A 24,717-nucleotide genomic window follows, 5' to 3' on the forward strand; every position below is an offset into this window, starting at 1 on the left:
TTCAAAACTCTTGTATAATTTCCTTGGCCAGACAGGCAGAAGGAAGCCCAGACTGGGATTTGTTCCTGTCCTGTGTAACTCTGTGTTGAGGGAAGAAAGCAAGACCCAGCATCTTTAGGAGAAAATGTAGGAGCTGGGCAGACAAGCGTAGTGGGTGGTATGGACAGCAGAGGAAACCAGCTGGAAGGTTCAAAGTGGACAGGCAGGAGCTGGGGGAATTTCCCCCTTCATAGGCAATTTGTTTTCTCTACCTAAATATTGATAGGACTGGATTTTGGTTTTGGTTATATTTGGGTGAGGATCTTTTATTACTAGTTATGCCAGAACCACCAGTTGTACCTGGAACTGCCCAGACCAGAATTGAGTTCCCTGGTGGCTCAGTGGTAAAGGATCTGCCTGCAGTGCAGCAGCTACAGGAAATTCGGGTTCTATCCCTGGATCAGGAAGATGCCCTGGAGGAGGAAATGGCAACCTGCTCCAGTATTCTTGCCTAGAGAATCCCATGGACAGAGGAGCCTGGTGGACTACGGTCCCTACGGGTAGCAAAGAGTCTGACATGACTGAAGCGACTTAGCATACACACACACTTAATTAGCTAAGTAAGCTTGGGCAAATCAGTTTTCTTTTGAATCAGCTGATAATAGCACCTAAGTTATTGGGTTGTTGTGGAAATGAACTGGGGTGAGACATTTAATGACTCTGCATAGTGCCTCACACGTGAAAAATGTTCAATAAATGCTTGTATTATGATGGCTGTGAACCCATTTTAGTGTTTATGTGTATGCAGCTCCCACCTGGAGGACTGGAAATATTTTTATCTATTGCTTGCCTGGAGATATGAAATAATTGGGCCATTTAAAAAAACTGAGGAAAGAGAAGTGAGGTGAGAGAGATGGAGTTGGGAGATCAACAGGGATTCAAGAAGAGGCAGCGGCGCAGGGCGTCTGGGGAGAGAGGGGAATTGGGAGCAAAGCGAATACCTTGGAGAGTTCCCGGGCGGCAGGGCTCTGCGGGGCAGAAGGGAGGGAGATCAGATTCTTGGGTCTGCAGAGGGAGGTGCTTCGAGAATTCTGGAAGCAAAATTAGTGAAGAACGGGGACCTGGTACAGCTGAAGTCTGATGTGTTCGTGAATGCAATGGGGATGTTCAGAGTCGTGCTTCTGGACCAACAGTGTCCTTGCCTTGAGTCCGGGAGATCAAGTACCGCAGGTGTGTGGGTGGGGAGGGGCGTGGCAAGATGCCTGTAACAGAGGGAGCTGACCGAGGAGGGAGGGAGAGGAATGCGCACACAGGCAAGGTCTCTGCGGCTTTGGTGGAGAGACCTTGCAGACCCACGTCCTCTCCACGTCGGATGAGTTAGTTCTCCCTGCCTTGGAGGAAATCTAGTACATAAATATCTGCTCCTGCATAATGAAGTGATTCCTCTCCCGCCCCCACACTTCAGAAAGACTATGCATTTTTCCAGAGGATTAGCTGTAGCTTATTTTGTACATCGGCTTCCCTGGTTTCTTTTTATTTGTTTGCTTATTCACGTCGTCTTTATTCTTTTCCAACAGTTGTAGTTTCACAGCAAAACGGAGGGAAGGTACAGAGATTTTCCATACCCGCCCCTCCACCTCGGGCCCACATGTTATTATCAACAACAGGTACCACAGTGGTACATGTGTTACCATTGAGGATCTTACACTAATAACGTCATATTCATCCAAAGACCATAGTTTCCATTAGGGTTCTCTCTTGTGTTGTACCTTCTATGGGTTTGGACAAATGTATATAATGACACGTATCCATCCTTAAGGTATCATTTGGAGTATTTTCAGTGCCCCGCCCCAAATCCTCTGTGCTCTGCCTCTTCAAGCCTTCCCCCTCCCCAACTCCTGGTAACTAACAACCCATCATTTTACTATCTCCAATTTTTTTTTTCCAGAATGTCATATAGTTAGAATCATATAGTATGTAGCCTTTCGCTTTCACTTAGTAATATGCATTTAAACTTGAGAGCTTATTTCTTTTTAGCACTGCATAATATTCCATTGTCTGCATGTCTCACAGTTTACCACTTACCTATGGAGGGACATCTTGGTTACTTCCCAGTTTCGGTGATGATGAATAAAGCTTCTATAAGTGTCTGTATTCAGGTTTCTGTGTGGATATAGTTTTCAACTCCTTTGGGTAGATACCAAGGAGTGAGATTGTTGGGTTGTACGTTAAGAGTATGTTTAGTTTTATAAGAAACCTCTGAAAGTAGCTATATTATTTTGCATTCCCACCAGCAATGGATAACAGTTGTTTATATGTATGAGGGTCTATTTCTGAGCTTATATACTGTCCCACTGATCTATTTGTTTATTATTTCACCAATACCATACCGCTTTGATTACTATAGCTTTATACTAAGTCTTGAAGTCTGTTAGTATCAGTCCTCCAACTTCATTTCACTCCTCAAGTATCTTTTTTTAAGTTTTTAAAAAGTTTATTTATTTTTAATTGGAGGATAATTGCTTTACAATATTATGTTGGTTTCTGTCATAAATTAACATGAATCAGCCATAGGTATACATGTGTCCCTTTCCTCTTGATATTGTGTTTACTATTCTGGGTCTTTGGCCTCTCCATATAAACAATAGAATCATAAAGTGTTCATAAAGTGATTTGCTGTATTTTTGATTGGGATTGTATTGATTCTATAGCTCAAACTGGGAAGAACTGACTTGTTGATAGTATGAGGTCTCCCTATCCATGAAAATAGAATATCTCTCCTTTTATTAAATTTTCTTTGGTTTCATCTGAGTTTTGTAGTTTTCCTCACATAGATCTTGTTCTTATTTTGTTAAATTTCCCTGGTCACTTTAGTTTTATTTTCTTTAGAAGAAGACCAGAACTTTTATTTGTTCATTCTCTCAATGAATATTTATTGACCTTTTACTCTAGGTGCTGGATATTGCAGATAAAAAGTCAGGCAAGATTTTCCCACAAGGATCTTATAGTCTGAAGGGTCTGAAATAATTTTCCTGGCACCCTCCTAATGCTAAATACAAGTTACATATTTCCAAATGCATTTGGATAGTTGACATGGGTCTTGGTCAACAACTGCCCAGCTCAGCCATGTGCCCTGGGCTTAGGGTTTCTAGAAGGGAGAAGATTAGAGCTTCCTGTCAGTGCATTCTTGGCACTCTTGTCCTCATGATCATTCGGGTAACAGAGATGCTAAGAGAGAAACAGGCTTCTTTGTTTAGGCCAAGGGATGAAGATTTTGAGGCAGAAAGGTCTCTGGGCCAGCCTGGGAGCATTGATTGGAGGACAAAGCATGAAATAACCCAAGAGAGATGCTCTGGCCAGTTCTGAGGCTTGGTTAGATGCCAGGCAGGCTCCCCTGACTCCTGTGACCATCACATACTGACCAGGAACCTATGTCACGGTGGCTAGAAAGTTTGTGGTTCCTACTTCTCCGTTCCTCCAGAGTTGATAGTCTAGAAAAGACACAGATTCATATACAACTACATTATGGTGTTAAGGGTTCTTGTGGAGGGACCTGAGAAAACACCTGAGAAGGGTATCTGGCCCAGCCTGGGGTGACTTCATGGAGGAAGCGATGTGTAAGCTGAGACATTTACACAGACGCCTGGTTAAGGTTTAACTCTGGTGGTCCAGTGGCTACGACTCTGTGCTCCCAGTGCAGGGGACCCAGGTTCGATCCCTGGTCATGGATCCATGCCCACCCCCCACCCCACATGCCACAGCTGAAAGTCTGCATGCAACTATAATGATCCCACACACTGCTATGAAGATCAAAGATCCCATGCGATGCAGCCAAATAAATAAATAATAAAAAGGAAGAATTAACCAGGTAAAGTGAAGGCAGAGAAAGAGGGAATAGCGCATGAGAAGGCCCACAGATGCAAGAGAGGGACAGAGTGGTGCCTGGGTGGTCCTGAAGGGTCCATGGTGGCAGGGATGGATGATTCCAAGAAAGGTGGGCAGGAACCAGATCACTTAGGGTCCAAGTGGCCAGTGGCCTCCTCCTTCCTCCCGTTTCCATTAAGTAAGGATTGAATACCTACTGTGTACTGTCCTCAGCACGTGGGTACAGCAGTGAACTGGACAGATGCTGTACTGACCTCTCAGAACTCCCAGGCTGGTAGGGAAATGAGTTTATAGCGTGATGCTCCAGGCCAGCATAGACCCCTTTGCTCTCCTTTTAAAATGGAGATATTGAGACTTCCCTGGTAGTCCAGTGTTTAAGAATCCGCCTTGCAATGCAGGGCACAGAGATTTGATTCCTGGTGGGAGGACTAAGATCTCACATGTCACAAGGCAGCTAAGCTCAAGAGCTGCAGTGAAGACCCAGCACAGCCAAAAAAAAAAAAAAATTAAACAGAAAATCGAGGTAGCATTCACATGCTACAAAATTCCCTCTTTAAAGTGTGCAGTTTGTGGTCTTTATTGCACTCACATTCAAGGTTGTATAACATTCAAGGTTGTATAACAATTACCACTATCTATTAATAGTTCCAGAGAAGTTTCATCAAAAGGACACCCTGTACTCATAAGCAGTCATTCCTCATTCCCTGCTCCCTTTAGCTCCTAACAACCACTAATCTACTTTCTGTCTTTATGGGTTTACCTATTCTGGACACTTCCTATAAATGGAATCACACAATATGTGATCTTTCTTTACTGGCCTCTTTCACTTAGCATGATGTTTTCAAGAAACATCCGTGGGGTAGCCCGTGTCAGCACTTCATTCCTCTTTGTGGCTACATAATATTCCATGGTATGAGTATACCACATTTTATCCATTTCTCCACTGATGAACATTTGGCTTGTTTCCACTTTGGGGCTATTGTAAATAATGTAAATAAACATCGAGATACTAGTTTTTGTGTGGACATATATGTTCGTTCCTCTTGGGTCTAGAGCTAAGAGTGGAATCGCTGGGTTATATGGTAAACCTTTATTTATATTTGGAGAAACTGCCAGTTTTCCCACAGCAGCTGCCTCGTTTTACATTCCCACCAGCAGTGTACGAGGGTTCCACTTCCTCACATCCTCACCAACACTGGTTATTGTCCGGCCTTCTCCTCTCCTCACATGGGCCCTGGAGGGGGGCTTCCCGGGGAAGAACAAGGGCTGGCTCCTGGGCCCTGGGCCTGGGACTGTGACTTTGAAGGAAACCCAGGTCTTCCTTGCCCATCCTTCACCTTGGCTGAGTCATGGCCTGGGATCCTGGGGTGAACTTCCTGCCACTGGGATGGGAGGCACCAGCCCCTGCAGAAGCCACCATTAGACTTGACTCCACCCCCGGCCCAAGGCGGCTGGGCTCCCCTGGAAGCAGCTATTTCTGGCTCTTTCTGCTCCGAGGAGGAGCAGTGGTGGGTGGAAAGGTTGAAGTTGCTCAGTGGAGCGACTGGGGAAGCACAGTGCGCTGAGGACCCAGGACAACCTTGACTTGGGAGGAGAGGAAAGAGACTGCTTCCTGAGAGTGCTGGCCCTTCAAGCAGGGTCAGAGCAGCACGCTGGGCCCCCTGCAGCCCTGCCAGCACCCTGGGGGGTGGGACACAGAGGGGGAAGGGGGACCCAAGGATCCGGTTTGACCAGACTGCAGGTGCTGGATCCCATGAGACTGAGCAAAGCAGACCTGGGACGTGAGGAAGGAAAGGAAGTGTGACCAGTGGGGGCATGATTTTCCGTGGAGGAGGCGCAGCCTAGTGGGTGGGGTGCAGCAGCTGGAGGCAGGCCCTGAGGATGCTTGGGGTGGGGTGCATCAAGGGAGGGGTAGGGTCTGCCAGGAATGGAGATGCAGGAGGAAGACCAACAGAGGAAGTGGTGGTGCTCAGGGTCCTCCCCGAAGTCCCCACTCCTCTGCCATGGGACCTCGGGCTAAGTGTTAACCTCCTGCCCCACAGTCCTCACCTGCAAACTGCTCTAAAGAGAAGGTTCGGGGATGACCGTTAGTGATCATCCTCTTGTTATCATGTACTGGATGCTGAACTGTTGGTAACAATCTTGACCTTTCCTCTAGCTTTCTGTCAGCTCTGTGGCTCTCTTCACGCTCATATCTGCATCCATCTGACACATTTCTTGGCTGCCCACCTTCCCTTCCCCAGGTCCTTGTTTGGCATGATTTTAGCAAAGTGGTTAAGCAGCCTTTGGAGACAGTCAGAATCTGGGAGTTAAAAATCCCAGCTCTGCCATTCCTAGACACGTGCCCTTGGGCAAGTCATTTTCACGAGCTCAAGCCCGAGCCTCGGTTTTCCCACCTGTAAACTGGGGTGATAATGGCAGGCAGTTAATTGATAATAGCAGGTCATTGGTCCTCATAAGTGGATTTATGGGGTTGATAGATGTAAATGGAGGACTAATGAATTTGATAGACATAAAGCTCCTAAGATAGTGCCTGTAACACAGTCAGTGCTGAATTATAGAAAGAACACCAAATGTGTAGGGTAGACTGAGGACTGAGATCCGGGGCAGAAGGGTCATGATGGGTGTCTGGTACCTGGCCTGGGAGTGGGCTGCTGCTCAACTGCCAGGTCTGGCTGCACCGCCACTGGAGGCTCAAGGAGGGGTATCTGCTGTTGCATGTCTGTGCAAAATCCATGCTTGTTGCTTTTCAGTCCTTGAGTCACACTCTTTGTGTTGTGTTTGCGGGACTATGCCTATGTCCCCAGTGGGAGACCATGTCCCACAGTCCCATGGCCCCTGGAATGAAGAGTTGGAACAAGGAGCTCCATGGACCCCCAGAGCCATCCTCTCTCCTCTTGTTCCTTCCTACCTTTGCTCCCTCACACGATAGGTTGTTTAAAATTTTAATAAAAATTGTACATATTTACGGTGTACAACATGACGTTGAGAAAAACGGTCAGTACAGTTAAGCTAATTAACACATCCATCTCCTCAGTCTCTCGCTCTCTTTGGTCACCAAGTCATGTCCAGCTCTTGCGACCCCAAGGACTGTAGCCTGCCAGGCTCCTCCGTCCATGGAATTCTCCCGGCAAGAATACTGGAGTGGATGGCCACTTCCTTCTCCAGTTTCCTCGTGTAGGTTACATTTTTTTGGAGATATTGGCGAGACGGTACACAGTTGCCATTATGTAGGATGACTACATCCAGAGCGCCAGTGTGCAGCGTGATGATTATAGCTAATAAGGATGCTGTCCTCAGTACTAGAAATTTACTAAGACAGTAGATTTCAGGTGTTCTCACTACAATGGATATTTCTTGAGCCCCCGCTCTGAGCCAGGCTCCATTCTGGACACTGGGAACACCAGTCAGTGGGGGATCCCTGCCCTCATGGAGTCTAAAAAAACTAAACATATAACTATATAATTAATATATGCTCACTAATGACCCTGTAAGTATGGGTTGCAGTAGGCACTACTGCAAAGCAGAAATGCAAACGTCCAGGATACTGTGGGAGAGAATCATTCAGGCAACTTGACTGAGATTGGGGTGATCTTGGAAGGCCTCATGGAGGAGGTGACATTTCAGCTAGAATTGGAAGGATGAAGAGGAGCTTGCTGGCTCAAGTCATGGAAGAAAGAGGGTTCCAGGTGCAGAAAGCTCTGTGTAAAGGCCTTGAGGAGCTCACTTTTTGTCTTGCTTTAAGAAATGGAAGAAGCCAGTGTGACTGAATTGGTGAGGGATTCAGGGAGGAGGTGCGGGTGGGATAAAGTGGGGGTGGAAAGGGGCAGAAACTAGATCATGCAGCGCCTAGGAGGCAGTGGGAGGATGAGGCTTCGTTGCTGAGTGCTGGGCAGGAAAGGAAGCGAGATGGAAAGGGAGGAGGGCCTGGTGAGTGGGTGTCCCACGAACATGATTGTGGATGGAAGTCAGGTGGCCAGGCGGCAGCAGCTCAGCCCCAGGGCACCCCCGGCAGATGTAGATTGTCCAAGGTCCATCCATCCAGTAGGCAGATACCTCTTGCCTTGCTGTGCCCCACTGCCCAAGACAGGAGCCACACCTGTGGTTGCACGTCACTGACCAGCCCGAGGTCGGGCAGTCTGCTCGATGGGGTGGAGTGGGTCAGGTAGCAAAGAAAACACAAGCTTGTCAGCAGTGATTTCTCCCTGCAAAGGCAGCCGCCACCAGCTTCCTGCCGAGATGGGCCGGTTCAGCTTGCTCGCTACAGCTGGAGACAGAGGGGAGCAGATGGCCCTGCTTGGCCCAGATTCCAGCCAGATTGCCAGGGAGGTGTGGGCGGAGCAACGGGGCTGGTGCCAGGCGCAGGAATACACGAGGGGAGGGCGGGAGCCACCTCGTTACCATCTCAGTGGGGTCTCGCCTGTATGGGGGGGATGGTGGGGACATTGGCTGTGGCCTTACTTGTGGTCCTTAAACCAGCAGATGCTCAGAGCCCCCTGGAGAGAGATGGTCCTTGTCTTTTAAGACCAGGTCAGGGGCTCTTGAGAAATGCCAGATATTCACGTTTACATTTCTAGCACCCAGCACAGAGTAGGACCAAGCAGGAGCTCAGTGGTTGATGTTGTTTTTAATATAAATGATAGTAGTAGCTTTCAGGGGTTCTTGCTTAACCCTCATGGCATCCCCACAAAGGAGATGCTATTGTGATCCCCATTTTACAGATGAGAACACTGATGCCCAGAGAAGAGGAATAACTTGCCTAAAGTCACAGCTGAACAAATGCATGGGGACTCTTGGGTCATGTGGACAAACTGATGAGCAAGCCTGGTGTTTGTCGGGGCTGGGGAGGCAGGGAGCAGACCAGGGGGTGGGCGACCAGGAAGTGGTGGGCGCGTCCACCTGGAGAGGAGCACGTGCTCTTCTTGCCTTTGTCTTTTCTGAGCCCCGACCAACCCCTCAGATCCCCCTAAGCCAGCTACCTCTATTGTGCAAGGTGTTCAGAAAGCAAGAGAAGAGCCTCGAGAGTTAGGGATATAGGATGGCTAGGTCCAGTTGAGCGGGCTGCACACTGCACAACTTCAGAGCAATCCATTCCCATAGACTCTGATGAAAATAGCAAGATGGTAGCCCTGTAGGCAAGACCACACCATGCAGGACTGTGAAGACCAGGGTCAGCAAGTCTTTTCTGTAAAAAGCCAGATATTAAAAGTAAATATTTTAGGTTGTCTGGGCCATACGTCTCTGCTGTAACTAATCAACTCTGGTGTTGTGGGGTAAAAGCAGTCACAGGCAATATGTAAATGAGTGAGTGCAGATGTGTTCCAAGAAATTTTCATTTATCGGAACAGGCTGCCTGCCACATACAGCCTATGGCCATAGTTTGCTGACCCAGTGAAGGCCAAGGACGAATTCTGAACGCGACTCTTTTATGTATGATTTTATTTATTTAGGCTGTGCTGGGCCTCTGTTGCTGAGTTGTGGTGAGCAGGGCCTACCGTCTGGTTTCGGTGTGCGGGCTTCTCATCGCCGTGGCTTCTCTTGTTGAGGAACACAAGCTGTAGGGCACACCGGCTTCAGTAGTTGCGGTGCGTGGGCTCGGTAGTTGCAGTTCCTGGGCTCTGGAGCACAGGCTCAGCAGTTGTGGTGCATGGGCTCAGTTGCTCCATGGCACGGGGGATCTTCCTGGACCAGGAGTCGAAACTGCGTCCCTTGCATTGGCAGACAGATTCTTTACCACGGAGCCCCCAGGGAAGCCCTGAACTCTAGTCTAAGAGCAATGTGGAGCCAGGAGAGTTTTAAGTAGGGAGTGAGAGGAAGCAACTTTGTCTTTAACTTGTCCCTTGAGATGTCTCTCCATGTCCCCTGGGGCCTGCGGTATTTCTGCTGTCCTGGCTGTAGATCTCTGAGCCCCTCTGTCTGCAAGAAGAGACTTGGCCTGGGACTCAAGGGCCTCTGATGCTCACAGAGCAGAGGTCACTGTGTCCACGCTCCCATCATCCTCCTCCCCACATCAGCGTTTAGCCCAGCTCTGAATACTCCAGCACTGCTGGTCGCCATGCCTGGCCCCGGGGGCAGAAAAGAGCAGACTTGTGGTCAAGAGTCTGGGCTTAGAAATCAGAGAGTCTGATTTCCTCTACTGGGTCTCGTGTGGCGGTGAGCTGTACTTTCCTTTTCTCCATAGGAGGAGTGATTAGACGTGAACCCATGAAACAAAGCAGTTCTGCATCGACCCGGGTGCATAGGAGGGGCTCAGTAAAAAGACAGTGTTGATAGAGGAGTAGAGGAATCATTTTTTAACATTAAAAATTTTTTATTTATTTTTGGCTGCACTGGGTCTTCATTGCTGCGAGAGGGCTTTCTCTGGCTGCGATGAGCAGGGGCTTCCCTCTAGTTGCGGTGTGTGGGCTTCTCATTGCGGTGGCTTCTCGTTGCAGAGCACGGGCTCTAGAGTTGTGGACTCAGTGGTGGTGGCACATGAGCTTAGCTGCCCTGCGGCAGTGGAATTTTCCCAGACCAGGGACTCAAACCACGTCCCCTGCATTGGCAGGCAGATTCCTAACCATTGGACCACCAGGGAAGTCCAGAAGAATCGTTTTATTGTTGAACCCCAGAGGCAGGAAAGCCTGGCTAGGTCCTGGATGGTGGAGTCTTTGCTCCAGCGGGTTGTGTCCAGAACCAGGCTCCCAACTAAAGTACAAGTAGAACCAACAGAGGGGGACCTTGGATCATGACTGTCGACGGCTCCTTAGAGACGGAGATGACTTGTCCCACCTCTTGGGCTGAAAATAACTGCCCGACATTGGAGTAATTATATGTCTTAGGTTCCCACATCGCACAGAGAACACCCTAATAATTACTGCACACAAAGACTGCTTTAGGCAGCCGACACTTAATTTCTGCCTCAAAGAGTGTCTCCTGGACCGGAATCCTAGTTCACCAGCCACCCCCAAGGGATCTGAACCCTGGCCTAATGGGAGCAGAACCTTCCAGAACCTTCCATGATGCACAGGGACACTGTGGTCACTTCTCTTCCAAAGGCCAGCTGTCAGGCCCAGGACACCCCTGTGGCCTGTGGATAGGCTGGGCCACAGTGATTAGTGGCTTTGCCATAATGTTCTCAATATGGCCTTGAGGCTGAGACCGGTACTGTGCATCCTGGTAGGAAGTCCCTGTGGGTCGTGCTGAATACTGTAGATGTGAGCCATTCGGGTCAGCCCTACAGGGTGGTCTACTGTGTTGAAAGATGGATAAGCTGTGTCCTTGGACTGAGCTAGGAGGCCACCAAGTAAGTCAGGGTCCTGGAAGGCTTGTTGAGGATTAACTGTGTGCCAGACCTCAGCAGTGAGTGCCAGGTCACAGCAGACAGACCCAAAGCCCACCATGATTACCCAGATAGTTATGTAATTATGGTTGTGCTAAGGCTATATACAAGATGTGTAGATGCTGTGGGTGTGCATAATGGGGGAGTGGCTTCATCTGGGAAGTTTTAGCTGAGATGTAAAGGATGAGGAGTGAGACAGGGGTGTGTGTGTGTGTATGTGTGTATGTGTGTGTGTGTGTGTGTGTTGGAATGCATGGCTGTGGGTGGATGGATGATTGGTGGATGGGTGGATGACTGGATGGATGAATGGATGAGGGTGGGTGGATAGATGGTGGATGGGTGGATGAATAGATGGATGAATGGATGCCAGTGGGTGTATGGATGGATGGTGGATGGCTGGATGGATGCATGGATGCAGGTGGGTGATGGATGGTGGATGGGTGGATGAGTGGGTGAGGCTAGATGGATGGATGCATGCACGCATGGGTGACTGAGTTGTCCAGGTAATGGAAACAGGCAGTGCAAAAGCTCAGAAATCAAAGGAGATTTGGTGACTCTGTAGCTGACGAAAGACTATTGTGAAAGGTGTTTGAAATTTAAGAAAAAGACTGGAGAGGCGGGTAAGTTGGGAGTGCCATATACGGCTGAACGAACTCCTCTGCCCTAAGGGGGTGCCATTCTCACAGGCCACAATGTGAATGAATGGTCCCCCTGGAACTGTGCGAGATGGAGGCCTGCAGACAGGGCACACATCATGTGGACCTTCTACACCATCGTCAGGGTTTTGCACTTGTTTCCAGAGCCGTAGGGAGCCACGGAAGGGTCTGAGCAGTTGGTGATGCAGTTAATTTCCTTGTGTAATGCCCCAAAGCAGTGATGTCCAATAGAACTTTCTGTGAAGATGGGAAATGTTCTATTTGTGCACTTTCTAATATGGTTGCTGCTGCTAAGTCACCTCAGTCATGTCCGACTCTGTGCGACCCCATAGAGGGCAGCCCACTAGGCTCCTCTGTCCCTGGGATTCTCCAGGCAAGAATACTGGAATGGCTTGCCATTTCCTTCTAATATGGTAGCCACCTGTAGTTGTTGGGGGCTTTCCTGGTGGCTCAAATGGTAAAGAATCTGCCTGCAATGCGAGAGACCTGGGTTCGATCCTTAGGTTGGGAAGATCCCCTGGAGTAGGAAATGGCAACCCACTCCAGTACTCTTGCCTGGAGAATTCCATGGACAGAGGAGCCTGGCGGACTACAGTCCATGGGGTTGCAAAAGAGTCGGACACAACTGAACAACTAACACTTTTGCTTTTGAGTCCTTAAAATGTGGCCAGAGTGACTGAGGGAAGTGAATTTTGAATTTTTACAAGTTAACGTTTGAAAAACCCCAAGAGCTCGCTGTGGCCAGTGGTTCCCTAGTGGACAGGGCAGCTCCAGAGGACCTGAGTGTAAACCATATATAAGCCCCTTGTCCCCCTGACCCCCAGCAGTGATGAAAGCATCTTGGGCAAGTGTGTGGGAGATGTCACCTCTTGCCAGGAAGTTGGGTGGAGACCTCAGCCTCCCCCTTGCAGGGACCTCTGGTCACACTCAGGCCAAGGGTGCTGCCAGGCCTGAGGTTCCTGGATCTGCGCCTAATGAAGACAGCCCCCATCCCATTGAGGTTCCGGAGACCTCATCTCCCTCCCCCGCACCCTCTGGGGTTGCCCAGCGGATATTCAGCGTGCAGAATGGATGACCTGCCCTCTACCCTTCACAGTTCACTCGAGTTTGTCCCCAAGCAGAGGCAAATCGGCTAGGAAACCACAGTGGCCCTGCCCCAGCGTGTGGGTGGTGGCGCGGAGACACCGCCCCGCCATGGGCATTAGGGGAGGCGCACTTCGGCTAGTGTTTTGAGGGAGCCAGACAAGGTGGTGTCTCAGATGATAAAAGTATCTGCATGCAATGAGGGAGACCAGATCCCTGGGTCGGGAAGACCCCCCTGGAGAAGGGAATGGCTACGCACTCCAGTATTCTTGCCTGGAGAATCCCATGGACAGAGAAACCTGGTGGGCTACAGTCCATAGGGTCCATGGACTGTAGCCCACCAGGCTTCTCTGTCCATGGGGTCTCAGAGAGTCGGACACAGCTGACTCACACTTTCAGACTAGGTGGGCATGGGAGGGGCTCCAAGGGGCCAGGGCTGGCCTGCTCCTGCACTTGCAGGACCCTAGCCTCTGTCCCTGGCTTTCTCTGCATCATGAGGGCCTCAGCCAGCTTGTGTAGCCAAGTTCCTCCATTGGCTCTGCAAACAGCCATCCTGTGGTCGCCCCTTCAGCCTAGAGGTGCACTTTCTTGCTGCATGGTCCACCCTTGGGAAGCTGGATCTGGGGACAGGCTTGCGCAGGCTCTACATTCGGCTTTGGAGCCATGTGAACAGGGAAGGGTAAGATGGACCAGAAGGGAAACCATGGGCTTCATCCCACTGGCCTCAGGGACACCTCACCCTGGGGGAGTGGCCTGCCTGGAGACTGACCAGAAACGGAGGTCTGTGAAGGGTCTTGCAGGGCTGCTGGATCTTCTCATTGGATGTCGGTCTTTCATTTCCCAAACTCAGCCGCACGAAGGCAGAATCCATGTCTCTTGCTCCTTGGTGTATCTCACCACTCTACCCCACGATGGCATACAGTAGGTGCTTAATATGTGCATACTGACTTAATGAATGAACTCACTGATGCCTCCCTGTGCCGTGGTCCGAGTCTCTGAGCGGGTAGACTTGAATGTAAAGAAGTTGTATCTGTATGTGTGTGCAGACCCCCGCATCTTTCCCTTTGCACTTGGGTCCAGGATGCGAACTAAGGTTTGAGCGGGTCGGGGAGGATAGAGGCAGGAGGTTTGTAAGGAGTAAATACGACTGATGGTGCCAGGACCGGGGGGACAGTGGGTCTTACCTGGGTCCCCCCACCCCTGCACATGCAGTGTGTGACAAGACAGTCACCTCTTCCCCTCTGTTGCAGTGCGCTACTTCCTGAAGAATAAGGTCAGCCCTGATTTGTGCAACGAAGATGGACTCACCGCCCTGCACCAGGTGAGGACCTGCTAGGACCCCTGACTCCCTGCTCCCCACCTAGACACATGCCCCATCTCCCTCCCTGCTTTTTCCTGCCCAGGACCCTCAGGGAGGAGGGGGAGGGGAGCTGCAGCTGCCACTTCTGAAAGGCTCTTGTCTGCCCTGGAGACGAGTGTGTCTGTTACAGACACGCCCACAGAGCCCCGTGCCCACGTGCATGGCGCACACACTGCCTCCGGGGACAGGGAGCCTTTGTCTGCTGCATCGTCGCTGCCTGGCAAAGTGTTTGACACACAAAGCAAGTTTGTTCAGAGCTTGACAGTGTACGAAGCACATTTGTTCACACCCACCAAGGCATCCGACCACCCTGGTGACAGCAGTGATTGACAGGGAGGTTATGGGACCTGCCTAAGGTCACACTGCTTTGGACTCTGGCCAGGAACCGTGTGCTGTCATAACACACAGCCTCTTTAGGGCAGTGAGATGGGCCCAGACCCCCGCTTTGCTGAGGAGGGGCTGCTCTGGCTGACATTTCTCATCATCTCATGCTGCAGCAGCCCCTTCCTTGGGCCCCAGCATTCAGGCATCCTGCCCTGATCCACCCTCCGTGCTGTGGCCGCAGGGATGCTCAGACCCAACATCTGCTGATGTTACTCAGAGCAGTCCCATGTCTTCGCATAACACTAAGGGTAAGGAGCACCCCAGTGTCCTGCCGAGCCGGCCATGCTGACCGCCAGGCCTTCAGCTACTTGAGTTTTCGGTCCTTTGCACACACTCTCTGCTCCCCATCGCATCTCACCCAGTGTTGAGGTGTGTGCACAGCTAGAGTCTGAGAGCTGTGCTGTTACATCCTCTGAGCGCCTCTGTCATTCCAGCCAGTGAAAGTGAAAGTGCGAGTCTTTCAGTCGCATCTGACTCTTAATTCTCCAGGCCAGAATACTGGAGTAGATAGCCGTTCCCTTCTCCAGGGGATCTTCCCAACCCAGGGATCAAACTCAGGTCTCCTGCATTGCGGGCAGATTCTCTACTAGCTGAGCCACAAGTGAAGCCCAAGAATACTAGAGTGGGTAGCCTGTCCCTTCTCCAGTGGATCTTCTTGACCCAGGAATCGAACCGGGGTCTCCTGCACTGCAGGCAGATTCTTTACCAACTGAGCTATCAGGGAAGCTTTCCAGCCATTAGTGGGACCATTTAGTGTTGGTCTCTGGTTACCCAAGACTCTGCACTGCATGAGGGCAGAGCTTATAATGTCTCTTTCTCATTGGTGTATCCACTTTGTCCCCCACCATGTTGGCATAAAGTAGGTGCTCAATATGTGCCTGCTGAGTTAATGAGTGAACACGCTGAACCTCCCTGTGCCCTGGCCCAAGTTTCAGAGCAGGTGGACTTGAAGGTGGCCTGGCCAGGCTCTGGAAGCCTGGGCTGGCGAGACCTTCTCCATCTCCCTCTGAGGGCGGGAAAGGTAGCCACTGCCCTACCCATAAGCCCCGGGGGCAAGTCCCCACCCTCAGCCATTGGCTTGGGAGCTCCCTGTGTGCCCTCTTGGCTTCTCTTCTGTCTCGTGGGGCTTCATGCATCCACAGGGTCTAGCTGTGTGACCTTGGGCAAGTTGCTTAAGCTGTCTGTGCCTCATTTTCCTCATCTGTAAAAGAGGCATAACAAGTACCCATGTCACTGGATTGTTGTGAAGATTAAATAAATATACAAAACCCTATAGGCATCATCTGACACTGGATAAATATTACATATTATTATTATGGAGGGACTTCCCTGGTGGCTCAGATGGAAAAGAATCTGCCTGCGATGCGGGAGACCCAGGTTTAATCCTTGGGTTGGGAAGATCCCCTGGAGAAGGAAATGGCAGTCCACTCCATTATTCTTGCCCAGAGAATTCCATGGACAGAGGAGCCTGGTGGGCTGCAGTCCATGGGGTCACAAAGAGATACGATTGAATGAATTTCATTCATGATTATGAAAATGTGTCATATGTTCACTTCTTAACAAAACCACTTCACATATGTGAAGCGTGGGTTGATCATCACAAGAACTCTTTGAAATACTATTATCCCCGTTTTACAGCTCAGGAAACTGAGGTTCAGGGCAGCACTGTCCAATACAACCTTTATGATGATGACATGTTCTGCATATGGACACTGTCCAGCTCCGTAGCTTCTAGCCCTAGATGGCTACGGAGCCCTGAAAATGTTTTCCTGAGGATTCACTGAGGCAATGCATGGCCAAAAGTTAGCAAAGTGCATGGCCCTAGTAGCTCCTCAAAAAGCATTAACTCCTATTATTGGCAATGTGACCTGTTACTATTACTGCTATTCTGGGGCTGTTGTTATTGTTGTCATTGTCATCATCACTACTGCTCCAGGACAACGAAGGAGCACAGGGACAAGAGCTTCCTATGGATTTTCTGCTTTTGGCAACAGGGAGCCTTCAGAGGTTTTGTAAACGGAGAGCAGTATGGCTGGGTTAACAAGGAAGCTCTCTCTGGCTGAGGGTGTGTGAAAGGGGAGTGACAGGGAGAAAGAGAGAGATGATGAAGCCTCGGCCAGGGCAGTGGGGATGGGGACAGCAGTCAGGAGACGCGATCCACAGCCGGTGATGGATTGAACGTGGGAAGTGAGGGGGCGGGAGGAGTCATCGGTGCCAGGTGCTATGGCCCACCTTGGGGAATGTGGGCGAGGACGCTGCCCCCCTCCACCACGTACCAGCCCCCACTGCACTCTTGCACCCAGGTCCCAACCCAGCCCGTACTCAGGTCGAGTTTCCCAGCTGCAAACTGACCCAGCCCCTGGGCATCTTTCTCACACGACTGCAATTCTATGTGCGTAATCGTTCCACCTGTCCACCGCCCTGCCTGTCTTATTTCTGCAGCCCCTCGTGGTGGGATCTCTGGCCCTCCTGTCCCCTCACCCTACAGTCTGGGCTGCTCCTGGCTCCTCCTATGGACCAGGCCATCCCAAACTCATCTGCCAGTGACCGCCCACCGGGGGACCCTCGCCTTTCCAGACTGCTTCACTCTGGTGCTTTTGGCGCCCTCTGCTGGCGGTACCATGCCACTGCATGTTTCTCTCGACCACCTGAGGCAGTGCTCTGCTCCACTGGGTCACCCTTGACTCTCCTATCTGGAGAGATGCCCCCAGACCCAGCCAACCCCAGGTCAGATGGTGCATAAAGAGAACCTGGCACCATCTCTGCTCATTTCCTATATGTCTCATATGTCCAGGGCTGACCCCCGATTCTTTTTTTCTTTTTAAAATATATATGTATGTATTTGGTATGTATGTATGTATGCATGTATTTGTTATGTATGTAAGCATGTATTTGGTATGTATGTGTGTGGTATGTATGTATGCATGCACGTATTTGTTATGTATGTAAGCATGTATTTTGTGTGTATGTGTGTGTGTTTGGTACGTATATGTGTGCTTGGTACGTATGCATGTGTGTATTTGGTGTGTATGTGTGTGGTATGTATGGATGTATGTATTTGGTATGTATGTAAGTATGTATTTGGCTGCACCAGGTCTTACTTGTGGAATGCAGGATCTTTTAGTTGTGGCATGAGGGATCTAGTTCCTTGACCAGGGAATGAACCCAGGTCCCCTGCACTGGGTGCTTGGAGTCTTAACCATTGGACCACCGAGGACGTCCCTCTGACCCCTGGTTCTGCAGGGAATGGGGGTGGGGGCCGTGGTGCCACCCTGTCCCCGCACCCCCCTGAGGCCCTGGGCTCCCACAGGTGGCCCCGCTCTTTCTGCTAGCATCCAGTCACTTCTCCCCATGCCTGCGGTCACTTCTGTAGGTCAGGCTGCCATCATCTCTTAAGTGGGGGTGATTTTGACATAGTTCCTCATTCTCCCTCTTCTCCCTCCAGAAGCTTGTGATGGAAGTCTGTTCTCCACATGCAGCTGGAGGAGGGACTTTTTTTAAAAAACAAATAGTCAGAGGTGCTGCTTCTCTGAGTATAACTCTGCAGTGTCTCCCACGCACTGAGGGCAGAGCCGTCCCTGGATGGGCAGTTCTGAGCCACAGGTCTGCTGCCCTGTCCCCTGCTGATTTCTCCGGCGGTCATCTGAGATCCTTCCTGCAGCCTGCAAAGTGGATCCCCGTCTTCTGCCTTCTCTATCCTCACCTCTCTCTGCTCATGGCCCCAGCTTGAGCTCCCTCTGTCTCCTTGGAATCTTTCACTCTCCCTCGCTGGAGTTTGGGGGCTTCAGTGGCTTTTGGAGCCCAGTATCTCTCTGTAAGCTGCCTTCTCATTGGGAATGACCCACATGTGGAGAAGTGGGAGGACAGACATGGCTCTTTCCTCACAGGGACTCTGTCAGGACCCAGTAGAGCCCTTGGGCGGAGCTGGGTTTTTAGGGGGAGGCTTCATGACTTGGGACTTCCCCAAGAACTAGCTTCTGGGTCAGAAATTCCTAAGTCAGAGGTTTCAAACTATAATCTAGGGGGGCCATTGATGGGGAGGGGGACCCCACCCACACACACCCCAGCTTCATTCAGCCTGAGCCTCCCTGCTTGAATTTATTGGCTATCTAACTTAAAGTTCTCCTTACAGTTTTGTTTGAAGAAAGCCTTCTGAAATTAAAAAGGAAAGGTTTTAAAGCCTTGTTCGAAATTTCATCCCATTCCACCAACATTTGCGAAGCATCTTACAGCTGACTTTATTCTTTATATTGCTTTTATATTTTTACCTTGTACATTATTAACTTACTCACAAGGAAACAGGCTCAGAAAGGTTACGTGGCTTGCCCGTGATCACACAGCACACACGTAATGGAGCTGGATTCAAACCCAGGCAGCTTGGCTCCGTTGTCCTTGTCGGGAACTGGGTGTGCCCTCGTCGTGACCTGCCCGGAGCTGACCCTGCCTGTGTCCACCTTGCAGTGCTGCATCGACAACTTTGAGGAAATTGTCAAGCTGCTCCTTTCGCACGGTGCCAACGTGAACGCCAAGGACAACGAGCTGTGGACGCCCCTGCACGCCGCGGCCACCTGCGGCCACATTAACCTGGTGAAAATCCTCGTTCAGTAGTACGTGCCCCTCTCTCCCCAGGCGCAGCCTTCCCTCCGCCTTCGGTTTATCTATTTATTTTAATTGGAGGCTAATTGCTTTACAATACTGTGGTGGGTTTTACCATACACTGACATGAATCGGCCGTCAGCGCGCCTTTGGTGTTTTTCTGGGTCCTTGTTTTCGGTGTGTTTATAGGGCGACTTTCATCTCTCTCTCTTTTCCTGCCTCTTTGCTGCCTGTCCCTTTTCTCCCCACATTCCCTTTCCATCCCTGTGTCTTTCTCTCCTGTTTCCCTTTTCTCCCCACATTCCCTTTCCATCCCTGTGTCTTTCTCTCCTGTCTTCCCTTTCTGTCTCTTCTTTCCTCCTTGATCTCACTTTGTCTTTTCCCCCGTGTCTCTCTTAATTCACGTTCTCTCTCTTTTCATTCTCTTCCTTTCTCCCGATATGATGGTCATAAAATACGCAGCACAGTTTACCATCTATGCATTCCAGGAATAAATCCCGTTTGGCCATGGCATATAATCCTTCTACTATGCTGCTGAATTTGGTTTGCTAGTATTTTCTTGAGGAGTTTTGCATCACTGTTCATAAGGGATATTGGTCTGTAGTTTTCTTGTATTGTCTCTGGCTTTGTATCAGGGTAAGATTCTCTTTCTTTTCATCTCTTTTTCTCTGTCTGTCCCCACGAGTCTGTATTCATTTCCATACTTATGTGTTGTTGCTGTTTTTCTTGCTATGAAAAAGCAGGCATTTTTCCTTGGCTCTGCCCCCTCAAATCCCATCCACATGCTTTTCTTTGGGGCAGAACCTACTTTGGGGGACATAATGTAGCAATGTCTTCTCCAGGAATAAGGCCATTTCCCTCTGTAGAGTTCTGAACAGTCTTCCCCCACCCGGAACTTCTTTCCAGTCTGCTCAGGCTCTGCAAGCACAGGGAAGAGGCAATCTTGAATTTCAAGTGTATTTCATTGAACTCATCTAATGATTGGTGGGCATTTGAGCTGGGCCAAGCCCTGTGCTGGGCACTGAACACTCAGGGACACAAAAGTCCTGAGAAACTCAGCAGGAAATCAGGTGATTTCAGTCCCAGAACCGAGACAAAGTGAGATCAATGGTGGCTGGAGTCCCAGGAAAGCATCTGAGCACAGGGATTCAGGTATAGCGGCCAAGGGAAAGTGGCCTTTGGCGGAGGTCTCAGCAGAGCAGCCAGGGCCCATTGGGTGGCTACTCGGGTGATAAGAGATGCTTCCCTGGCTCAGAGAGGTGGATTAGCTTACCCAAGAGCACACAGGAGCTCAGAGAGGTCCCCGGGGAGGGCTGTTAGGCCAGAGGACTGGCAGGTGGCCCGTGCCCACACCTCTGATGAACACCTGGGTGTGGCTAAGTCTGCAGGGGCATCAGATGGCTACCATTCAATCAGAGGTGATGCGAGAGGAAAAGGGAGAGGATACCAGCATGGTGCCAGTCCCCAGCGCCAATCTGTACCAGAATCATGGGTTTAAAATGTGTAATCCTCAACCCCGCCCCATCCTCTTGAGAGACTCTGTTTCAGGAGGTCTAGAGTGGAGTCCAGGAAGCTTCATTTTATTTCAGTGGCATCTGAGTGATTCTGCCACAGGGCAGCCCAGGACCATGCATTTGGGAGCCACTGGCCCCAAAGGGGAATTCTCCCACGGGGTCCCAAGGCTCTCTCCTGCCTCGTCCTGGTTTCCCTTTGGGGCAGGGACTTAGAGGAGGAATTGGGGGTATCCTTGGGTGTTTCTGCACTTGGCCTAATATTGAAATAGGACAGGGAAAAGTAAAAAGAGCTGGCCCATGAAAGAGCCGGGTTTCCATCTTGAACCTCTTACATCCTAGCTGTGTGACCTCAGGCAAGTAACTGACCCTGTCTGATTCTTATTTTCCCTTGAGTCAGATGGGGCCAACAATACTGAACCAAGAAGACTATTATGAGGATTATATCAGATGATGTAAAGGGCTTAGATCAAGCCTGGCTCCTAGCAGATGCTTGGGAAGTAGTGCTACCACCATTAACTTTGTCTTTTCTTATTTGACATCTATCCTCAAGTGCCCACCTGCTGGTTCAGCAGAGGAGGAAGCTGGGGAAAGAGGCACAGCTATCCTGGGACTGTGGCCCCTTCCCTGCCCAGGACCCCTGAGACCCTGGAGATGCAGTCCTTGCTGGGCTGCACCGTGGTTGGGTTGTGGGTGTTGGGGTGCACCGCGGGGTGTGGGTGAGAGGCTGGACAGTGGAGGCAGTCAGACCAACCCTCTGCACGTTCCTGGCCCTCACCCTCGTCCTCTCTCTGCAGTGGAGCCGACTTGCTCGCTGTCAACTCCGATGGGAACATGCCCTATGACCTCTGTGAGGATGAGCCCACCCTGGATGTTATCGAGACGTGCATGGCGTACCAGGGTAAGGACAGGGCCGCCGGCTGTGAAGTGGGCTGGGTGTGGGGCTGTGGCGAGCATCTCTCAGATCAGTGCAGGTGAACAAGTTACCTAGAGACGTGCCCATCGCTTAGTGCTCAGGAACTGGGACGGGACCCCACGATGGTTGTTACCCATGTGATGGACAAGATTGAACACAGAACAAGCCTGGAAAACGAGCTGTGCACAAGGAGGGGCGTGGCTGTCATCTGTGTCGCCCACACGCATGGGCAGCCTCAGCTGGCCCCGTCTCTTCATCAGCTGTGACAGTTCAATTCAGAACATTCACAATAAAGATATATTCCCATTTGGGAAAATACAAAGTCAAGAACATTCACGGCTGCCTGCTCTGTGCCAGGCACCACTTGGGCTGCCAGGGACCCCGGATAAACAAGATGTGGGCTGTTCTCGGCTCACAAATGAGCTTCAGAGAGGAAACAAATACAGCAGAGACCAGCCCGCCCCCGCCACCCCAGTACATGCTCCTGAAAGGCCTCCTCTTTAGAAATATATCTCAAATCCAGACCCTGGACTGCAGTCTGAGGTCCTCCCCTCATCTCTGCCCTTGTGTTTCTGCCCAGATAGCTGCAGGAACCTCCCTTTTGGCCTGCCCATTCCCTGGCTCTGGAGCTTTCCCTGTCCACTTTCTGTAGAACTTCCTAATAATTTTTGTGCCAGTCTGGTTAATCTATGATCCCACCCCTTCTGTACTTTTAAGTGGAGTTATCAAAGCCATAGGATTATAAAGGAAACCACTGCTATTAAAGTAAGGCTCACCAAATACTTTTAAATGTGTAATATAGAAACTTCATTGATTCATGAAACAATAAGATAATATGATGTGAAAATACCTATAGTTTCTGTTGGTGACAAAGTCATGGGCACTGCCAATTCTACTGTGAATTTGGACTAGAAGGAAATGCTATATCTCATTGAAAAGTTAGTGAAAATAGGACTTCTCTGGTGGTCCAGTGTATAAGAATCCAAGAATGCATTGGCAGGCAGGGGACGTGGATTTGATCCCTGGTCCAGGAGGATTCCACATGCCCCTAAACAACTAAGCCCCTGTGCACCAGAGTCCCTGCTCTCCAACACAAGAAGCCATCACATTGAGAAGTTTAGACACCGAAACTAGCGAGTAGATCCCACTCGCCGCAACTAGAGAAAGCCCGCACCCAGCGAAAAAGACACAGCACAGCCAAAAAGAGACAAACAATTAAAAATTAAACAAATAAAAAATTAGTGAAAATAGATCATTCTTTTTCTCCCTTCAAGTTTACAGACCTCCCCTGAGTTCTATCCAAGGATGCTTGCTCTCATGGACTTTTTTTTCAGAGCAATCACTCTCTCCTTGGTAGCTGCCAGTAACACTTAAATTTTAGCCAGAGATTCAGGTTTGAAAATGTGTCTCTGAGTCCCTCCACCTCGATTTATTCAGCTCTCCATTCAGAAGTGATATATTCAGTAATTCAGTCGTGGCCGTGATAGAGATTCACTGAGCATGCCTGGTGCCTGGTGCTGCAAACACAGCTCTGGATGAAGTGGAAGAAATGAACAGAGACCTGGTCAGATAGAGCAGGCGGGGGAGGCCAGCTGAGGAGGTGATCCAGGCTGGACCTAAAGGATGAGACGGAGCCAGGAATTTGAGCAGCCGGAGGTGGGTAGGTGGGTAGTCGGGACTGCCAGGTAGAAGAGCTGTGTACGTAACAGTCATTGATATTAATACAGTGCCAACTGGATTCCAGGCTCTTGTTCATGGCCCAACACGTGGTGTTCATTTTCACTGGGCCTGGGAGAAATGATCTCTGAGCACGTCTGTCTACCCACTTGACGGCAGACCCTAGGAAAGAGGAGTCATTCCTGCCCCCTCTGCCCTCACTCCCCTCCCCCATGGGTTCTCTGCCTGGGAATGCTGACTCAGTGCCCCTCTCCCCCACTGCAGGCATCACCCAGGAGAAAATCAACGAGATGCGGGCAGCTCCCGAGCAGCAGATGATTTCAGACATTCACTGTATGATCGCAGCTGGCCAGGACCTTGATTGGGTGGATGCCCAGGGGGCCACACTGGTGAGGAGAGGGGCCAGGCTGGATTGGGCTGGGGGGTTGGGACCAGAACCCAGACCGGCTGGAGCTGAACGGGGCCAGCACTGGGTGGAGGTCAAGCCTACACAGTGGGGCCCTGTCCGTAGCCTTGGACTTCCTCCCCCTTTTGGGGACAGGGTCCCCCCTGGAATGTGGAGAGTTAGCAGAGCAGGGATCAGCTGCTTTGAGAAGCTGGGGCTGGGAGTTGGGAGCTCTGGGCTGGGGAGGCTTGGCTCTGCCGTTCACCTCTTCTGTCTCCAAGCTCCTCCTTTACCTCATGCTACAGTTGTCCATTCTGAGTTCATTATTTCCACCTCCTCCCATGATGTCTCCTGCTTCAAGACGGGTGCCACATTCATCCACTCATCCAGGCCATCTTGCTTTGCACCATTCATTCTCCTGCCTCAGTGTACCCTCTCCCACCTCAGTGCCTGTTTCATTGTCTGTCCCTGATGTTGATGCAACAGCCTCTCTTCTGGTTCCCTGACTTCAGAGACCAGACACCCCAGGGACCCATCCATCTTTGGTTCACCCATCCTATGGTTCACCCATCCATCTTTGGTTCACGCATCCATCCATTAGTTCACCCATCCATCCATTGGTCCACCCATCCATCCATTGGTTCACCCATCTATCCACTGGTCCACCCATCCATCCATTAGTTCACCCATCCATCCATTGGTCCACCCATCCATTCTTTGGTTCACTCATCCATCCATTGCTTCACCCATCCATCCATTGGTTCACCCATCCATTCACTGGTCCACCCATCCATCCATTGGTTCACCCATCCATCCATTACTTATCCATCCATCCATTGGTTCACCCATCCATTCACTGGTCCTCCCATCCATCCATTGGTCCACCCATCCATCCATTAGTTCGCCCATCTATCCATTGGTCCACCCATCCATCCATTGGTTATCCATTAGTTCAATCATCCAT

At 50.4% G+C, this 24,717-nt stretch overlaps 1 protein-coding gene across 3 annotated transcripts in view; it reads left to right on the top strand.

Moving 5' to 3' along the window:
* The window catches only part of PPP1R16B (protein phosphatase 1 regulatory subunit 16B), a 107,996-nt gene that overhangs the window by 69,746 nt on the left and 13,533 nt on the right, over nt 1-24,717 (top strand). For all 3 annotated transcript variants that reach the window (XM_005214496.5, XM_059892397.1, NM_174824.2), the window contains 4 exon segments: nt 14,175-14,245; nt 19,130-19,275; nt 21,573-21,676; nt 23,633-23,757. In XM_005214496.5, coding sequence (XP_005214553.1) covers nt 14,175-14,245; nt 19,130-19,275; nt 21,573-21,676; nt 23,633-23,757 — 446 coding nt within the window.

Source organism: Bos taurus, chromosome 13 (assembly GCF_002263795.3).
Source record: "Bos taurus isolate L1 Dominette 01449 registration number 42190680 breed Hereford chromosome 13, ARS-UCD2.0, whole genome shotgun sequence".
NCBI classification, from domain to species: domain Eukaryota; kingdom Metazoa; phylum Chordata; class Mammalia; order Artiodactyla; family Bovidae; genus Bos; species Bos taurus.